Here is a 7,500-nt window from a genome sequence, read left to right as displayed (position 1 = left end):
GATCATAGTGAGGTTGCATTCGAGAGGCCATTGCAGTAACTTAATGTGGATTCAACGAAAGCAAATAAAACAAGTATACCAATACATAAGCTTACCAGTGATGTTCGGTGTCAAATTAATACACGAGGAGCACATTCAACTTATGATGAAATCAACTGAGTCTCAAACTTACAAGTCTTCATTTGATGTGATCCTGTGTGACCAAAGCACTCAAACTGATGAAGACTTTCACAGAGAGGAAGTGATCTCTTCTGATGAGGTAGACCCTTCCCATGAACAGAAAATCACCCCTGACAATTCACCTCAAAAGGATCCATCTTATGTACCATTGAAAAATGATGAAATGTCAGATCATTCAAACAGTTCACAGTCAGAAACTGAAGATTCAAAAAGTGTCAACCCACAAGATGATGTTAAGTTCCTTGTTTTCAAACAAGAATTAGTGAAGCTTTTTAAAAGATGTCCCGAGTGTGGTGCAGGCATAAGAAAAAAATATGAATCTACCCAGGGTTCTCAGTTGCTTGTTACACTTAAGTGCATAAATGGCCACACCTACTTCTGGAGCAGCCAGCCAATGATCATAGGGATGGCCGCTGGAAACCTTTTGATGTCCTCGTCGATTCTTCTAAGTGGGGCCATTTACACCAAGATAGCTACATTAGCTGAAATATTAAGGTTATGCTTTTTCAGTGAGAAAATATTTTGTAACATTCAAGACTCATATTTATTTCCAGTAATTAATGAAATTTGGAAGGGAGAACAAAATTCTGTTTTTAAGGATTTGAAAGACAAAGAGTTGTGGCTTTCTGGGGATGGTCGCTGTGACAGCCCAGGGCATAACGCAAAATATGGCACCTACACCATGATCGATCAACTTAGTGACAAAATAGTTGACTTCCAAATTGTTCAGGTCAGCGAAGTGACCAGTAGTAATGCCATGGAGAGAGAAGGATTTAAAAGGTGCATGGAAAATATCCAGGGTAAAGGGGCAAAAGTGAAGGTTGTGGCAACTGATCGCCATGTAAGCATAAAGTCAGATATGGAACGCATCTACCCTGATGTGCATCACCAGTTTGATGTGTGGAATTTAGCGAAACGTGTCACTAAAAAACTAACTGAAAAGGCAAAGAAGAAGGACTGTAGTGATCTTTTTCCCTGGATCAAGTCAGTCTCCAACCATCTATGGTGGTGTGCCGACACATGCAATGGGGACAAGGAACTCTTACGGGAGACTTACTACTTACTTATTCTCATCAGGCCCATGAGGACTCTTAAGGCCGGTCAGTTTCCGTAATCAGATAATTTTTACGGGGTGCGGGGATTAGCCGCACGCCCAACCCCCAACCTGGAGGACCAGTGACTACCATTTAGTCTGGCCTCTACCCTTTGACCTGCCCGTTAAGGTTGGACCTACTGGGGGAATACCCCCGACGGTAAAGCTCTCAAGGTCACTGAGGCACACAAGCTCCCCCACCACGACAAGGCAGCAGTCTTACGGGAGAAGTGGATATCAATTGTCCACCACACTGCCAACATCCACCAGTGGGACAGTGCAGATTATTATCATGAATGTCCCCACCCACCCATCCCAAGAAATGTGGCCAGAACCAAGAGATGGCTAAGGCCAGGTTCACCAGCACATGAGGCATTAAAAGAAGTGGTATTTGACAAAAAGCTACTTAAAGACATCCAGCAGTTGACACTCAGCTGTCACACTGGATCTTTGGAGGTGTATCACAGCGTCCAAGCAAAATACCTCCCCAAGCGGCAGCACTTTTGGTATAAGGGCATGGTTGCTCGAACACAGCTGGCAGCCCTTGACCACAATGCCAACACCAGCAGAGACCATGCTACTGCTTCAAGGGGAGAAAACGAGGGAGAGCTTCGTTTCAAGGTGGTCTTCCCCAAAAGAAGTAAGGAGTGGATTGCAACACCAATTATGGAGAAGACAACGATGGATCGTGTACGCCCATTGGTGGATGCAACTGTCGCAAGGAAGTGTCAAGATGCTGCTGAAAGAAGTGCCACTCTCACAGCACCACATACTCCACGCAACATTGCTTGCACCCCTCGACCAGATAAGGCATATGTTATTGCAAGGCACACATCTAGATTTTCTGATACTTGAATGAATTTGATGTAATGGTTATTGAAGGGCTTTTGGCAATGTGTTCACTCACTCTGGAATTTTTTTTGTACATGTACACCAAACAAAAAAAATTTAGCTTTTTGGTGCTTTGCTCTGGGAAATGTTATTTCCATTTAACTTTCAAAACAAACTGTTGCCAAGTTTAGGTTACTTGAAGCAATGATGTTGGTGTGCTGAACAATATAATAACAGGCCATCTTTCCCAGTCAGCCCTTCAACAATTACTACTTCTATTATCATTATTAGCAACAACTCTTTTACACATGCCATCCAATCTATACATCGAAACCAACAGCAAACAGTACATTTCTTTCAAATTTCAAATTAAAATTTATTCAGAACAAACCATGCATATTGTGCTTGATCATGGCTATTAATTATAAATATTTCTCACGTGAATTGAACAACTTGTTGAAAATCCAAAGAAAATAATTAAAAGAATTAGGTTAATTTTAGAGATCTGTGTAAAAGTATTAAAATTAGCCGAAGACGAGTACTATTTTTGCAAAACATAAATTTCTAGAAAGTCTATTTCCGCCGGTTTGAATCCGGCATATTTCCCACTCTCCTCTGGAAATTCATTTCACAACGCACGCTGGAAATCACTCCCCGGTTTTTCCTTCCCAGTACACCATGAACCCACCAAGTAAACTCACGGTAAGCTGCTAAACGCCATGTTCTAGAAGAGATCATAAATATGCGAATTATATGATGAACAAATAACTTTTGCGGCTAGATTTTCAAAACAACTAACCTGTTCTCGATGGGTTCCGGTAAGGGATTACAGCGTGCGTTGTGAATTGCAACAAGGGCAGTATTTGGCACGTCCGTATCGACACACACAATTCTAAACTTTGCATGGTCAGTTATGCATTCAACCCCCGACTAGTCGAACTTTTGATTAAGGGCCTCCAATTCTTGACAACAAAAACATTCATCGGCCGTCGACATTGGGACACAATTGCCCCCACAAATGCACCATTCGGTATTTCCAACTCTGTTATCAAAATTGGCTCCGCTGTCTCCTTCGTCGCCAGTTTTTTCTTCCCAGTCAACTGGTTCTTCACCAGGAGGATAGGTTGGCTCAAACTGGAATGGCTGTACACCGCTCATGTTGGAAATAACGAAGGAAATCCGTAACATAACGACAAGTTTTGAGGATGAAATTTTTAAAATTCATATCAACCTCGATCTTGCTTTCATTTACCGTGGCAGTTAAGTTTTGCCAGATTGAAGTCATTTATATTAGAACCTGTTGGCGAATAGAAAATTCTGAGCGAAACGTCTTAAGTGTAGGCCAATCATCCTGTCGGCGTAACGACTAGACTATCATCCTTCTTGGGAGTATTGCACCTCTGCAAATCAATAGTTGCAGTTAACAAATTATCTCAAATTTTGATGCCAATGATTTATGTGAAGAGACTTACTACATGAAAGGCAAATATTTGATCTTCTTATAGAAGCATGTGGAGACGAAAGTAAAAACCTGTACACTCTTTTTCTTCTTCTTTTTTTATGAGAGTCTTCTTTATAAGCGACGTTGAGGCTGAGATAACCAACATTTTAAGAACGTTTAAGAACATTCCTCAGGCTGAAAGTCGAGTATAAACTTTTCTCTTTTGCTCATTTCTATTTGAAATGAAAGTATAAAATAGGTAAGGTAAATAAATGCAAATTAACCCAAAATGTTTAAGGGCATATTTTGTACAACATAACAATGGTTTTCCTATTACATAATACATAACTTAGTTTGTAATAATGAGAAGTTCTTACTTAAAAATCGTCAGTTCCGCATTGACTTATTAAAGTACTATACCATGTAAATTTAAGAACATCTTTAAGAACGTGTATATGGCACATATCGTTCTACAAGCAAACTGATATAAATTATAGTTTTGCGCGAACCTAAGAGGCTTTCTGTCTACCAAGATGCTTTTCGCGACAACACTTATGTTTTCTTTCTGCTTGATGAAACGCGATGGGATGAAACTAAGTTTAAAAATGTGTCCCTTGCCCTCAAGCAAAAGAAAAAATATTGATTATTTTAATAAAGCACTTGCATTCTTTTCTATTCATTCTTTTTCCTCAAACAGCGTGCGTTGAGTCGGTGATTCAAGTTGACTCAAAGTAAAACAGTAATAGAATACATTTATGATTTTCTTCGTTGGACAAAATAATTGTGTTTGTTCTGGATTTTACAGATTAAAGTAAACAAATAAAGAAATGAATACACAATAATTATTTGCACGCACCCGTCATACTATATGACATCAAACAAATATGAACTGAGAATATCCGAAAAGCGTACATTAGAATTGAAGGTATGAAGCCATTGTCTAAGCAAAAGATCGTCCCAGTAAATGAAACCACCGAATAAAAAAGAAACCTGAAAACTAAAAGGGAAAACCACAAGCTTAAACGGGACTGGGATCCGTGACACAGCGTGTGACTTGCGCTGTGCACTGTTTTCTGAACCTGAGTGGATGGCGTGATTTAAATCCCAGTGTTCCTTTGCTTTTGCACGCGCATGCCGACTTCGCAGGCTACCTGCTTTACCACTCTCTCAAGCCATCTATAAACTGGACTAGTGCGAGTTCGTACGAGCTTGAAACGATTTTTAAAGAAAGATCATTGTCATGGGTTCGAGTCTCGTTCATGTCTTGATTTTTTCAAGTTTCGTCGCAAATTACTTACAACAATTTACTTTGTGAACTTCGATGATCTTTCAGCTTAGAAAATTTAGATCAGCCTCGTTAGAAAGAGAGTATTATCCTTCAGATCAAATTAAATGTCCAGAGGCTTGTGAGCACGTGATAAATACTTGTTAATTTAGACGGCCGAGAAAACGACAACGTTGAGACGAAGCAAAAAGTCACCCAAGACAAAAGCGTCGCTGAAAGCCTGGACTTTCCAAAACCAATAAAGACGAAGTTCATTCCTCATCCAATTTCATTTAAAGTTTGCTTTTCAAGAAAAGAAAGAAATCAGAAAAAAAAAAAGAAGAAAGAAAGTGGAGAGACTTGTCGGGAATGTCACAGTGGTAGCCCATTAGTGATATTATAGGTTTATTGATGACTCACCCTTGAGGACCACCGGTCGAAACAAACCGATATGATGCTGGGCCACCCACTTGTTAAATGATGACTCCGTGTGTACTACCATTAACTACTTCAGCGGACAAGGTTCTGACAAAGAATGTGCCAATTATCTACCAATACAAAGCGACTCACTGATAGAACACAAATACATATATTCCGCAGTTGATGGTATGAATGACACAATGAAGGAATGCTTTCAGGAACACTTTAATGAGTAAAGTATATGTTGCTACATAATGCCATCTGAAGTTTCTAAGATAAATTACATCATCATGTCACGCATTGATCACATCCCACACTGCATGATATGGTCTTCTGGGTTTAACTCGGGGGGAGGCGGATTCCATCACGTCCCTAATAAACGATGAGGGACTCATTTATTGCAGGGAACCATCGGAATTAAAGCTATTCTTTACATTTAAGACAATTGCAATATGGAAATGAACAAACAAATGACTGTCATCGAGGAAAAAGTGTGGAACAATTAATTTACAATAGAATTCACTTACCCTCTTAGAGGTACAGACAGCACGTATCGCGTTGAAGGCCAAGATCATAACAAAGATCATTTAACTTTAAAAAGGATAAAAACGCCATGACATTGGAAAAATTGGATAACCGCAGTACCGCCGCAATACGACCAGATTAAGAGTAGGACTACCAATTTCACAAAGAACATTATACACGTACCGTGAGTACCGAAGATAGTTTTTCTTTGGTTCAGATTTATCGAAGAACAACAGGTGAGAGAGCACAGGACGGCAGTCAGAGTAAAACAGGATCATCCTTGTGGAGAGCAAATCAGTGTTGTGCCTGAGATTACTCCGGGTGGGACGGAGCAATCGTATTCTTGGAGATAGCCCGGTATTCAGGACTTTAGAAATGGGGGGGGGGGGGGGGGGGGGGGTTTGGGAGGGCACAAAACAACTTCAAGATTGCCGCAACGCAAGATTGCCGCCAGATTGCCGCAACGCAGTCATTCAAAAAGCCTCCACAAAAGTGAAAATTCAAGTTGAGAAGCTAAATATTTTGATCAAGAGCCGATACATCTTGCTCAAAATATTTAGCCTCTTAACTTGTACTTCCGCCGATCACATCAAGCCACTGATCTTACGTACACCGACAGGAAGATTGTCCACTGTTGGCTTGCTTCAAAACTCAAAAAATTCAAGGTCGCGGGGCACTTATTTCAGGATGTTTAAAAAGTTAAAAGAAATATCTCTCAAAAGAAGCAGAAAATAGCAGGGGGCAAAACCCTCGCACACCACCCCCTCCCCGGTCCCTGAAAAATTAATCACCCCATTCAACCCCGTGGAAAGGTCGAGATTTGAATATCAAACAGGACTGCGTTTGAAGTTGTAGGTGTAGGTATCATTTATTTGGAATAAAAAGAGTATTCTAAATGGGCTGAGCCACAAGTGGGCTCCGGAATGCAAAAGAGAGGTTTCTTTCACATAATCCTTTTGTTTCAACGCGGACGTGATCTAATAAGCGATTAGAGGTTTATCTGTTCATTTTTATTGTATATACCATGACACGCATTTGCACTTTTAATTAACCACACAAAATAATTGGCTATGAAAATTGACTGAATAGCTGTGGGATTATATCACGTCTGTAATCTCTTTAAACAAAACGAAAAACGTCAGCTACTGGCTACTTACACAAAGTGAAAAGTGGTGGATTCTGAGCGCTTAGGAACAGAAATTGGATTAGCTTGGGGAAGAAAATTCCCGATTGTTCAATGATCTCCAAGATCATTTTAAAATACTATTGATAGAACTGGCCTTGTTGGCTTTATTCAAATTTGTCTGATTCTTATGGTTAACCATAAATGTATCGGTCTGCGCTTCTTTTGTTAGAAATTTGCCAGGGCTTAATAATTACCCCGCAACAAGTCAAGACAACGATTCTTCCCTTCAAAGTATTTCAATCTTGGCTGGTGGGCGAAGTTTTACAAAAAATCAATGTAGATTGCAGGTCACAAGGTCCCGTCATGATTGAATTCCACGTACTTTGAAATAATAAGATACAATTCTTTGTCTTTGCCGGCTTTGGATCTCAGCCTGCATCATTTTGTGAACCATGGAGACCAAGAAAATTGTGTTCTAATTTAAAACTTGGAGAAAACTCTGAGATCCGGTCTTTTCTTTTGTTTCGCTTATACTGTCTTGGAGGGAATTAACTGCTAAATGTTGATCGCTTTTACATGATATAGAACATGTTTTCAAAATTTCTAATGGGCAACTAGAC

General features: G+C 39.9%; 1 protein-coding gene and 1 pseudogene across 1 annotated transcript in view; one reads left to right on the top strand and one right to left on the bottom strand.

Moving 5' to 3' along the window:
* Nucleotides 1-3,305, top strand: part of LOC138022217 (uncharacterized) — a 3,632-nt gene extending 327 nt beyond the window's left edge. The window contains exons 1-2 of the mRNA XM_068869276.1: nucleotides 1-1,220; nucleotides 1,491-3,305. The exon at nucleotides 1-1,220 is cut by the window's left edge and continues 327 nt beyond it. Of these exons, the coding sequence (XP_068725377.1) occupies nucleotides 44-1,220; nucleotides 1,491-2,128 (1,815 nt within the window). The 5' untranslated portion in view covers nucleotides 1-43 and the 3' untranslated portion in view covers nucleotides 2,129-3,305. The remainder of the gene's footprint in view (nucleotides 1,221-1,490) is intronic.
* Nucleotides 2,456-6,114, bottom strand: LOC138022213 (uncharacterized; annotated as a pseudogene).
* Nucleotides 6,115-7,500: the final 1,386 nt, after the last annotated feature.

The sequence above is a fragment of the Montipora capricornis genome, chromosome 10, assembly GCF_036669925.1.
Source record: "Montipora capricornis isolate CH-2021 chromosome 10, ASM3666992v2, whole genome shotgun sequence".
Taxonomy (NCBI): Eukaryota; Metazoa; Cnidaria; class Anthozoa; order Scleractinia; family Acroporidae; genus Montipora; species Montipora capricornis.
This window is presented reverse-complemented; position numbering and strand designations above follow the sequence as displayed.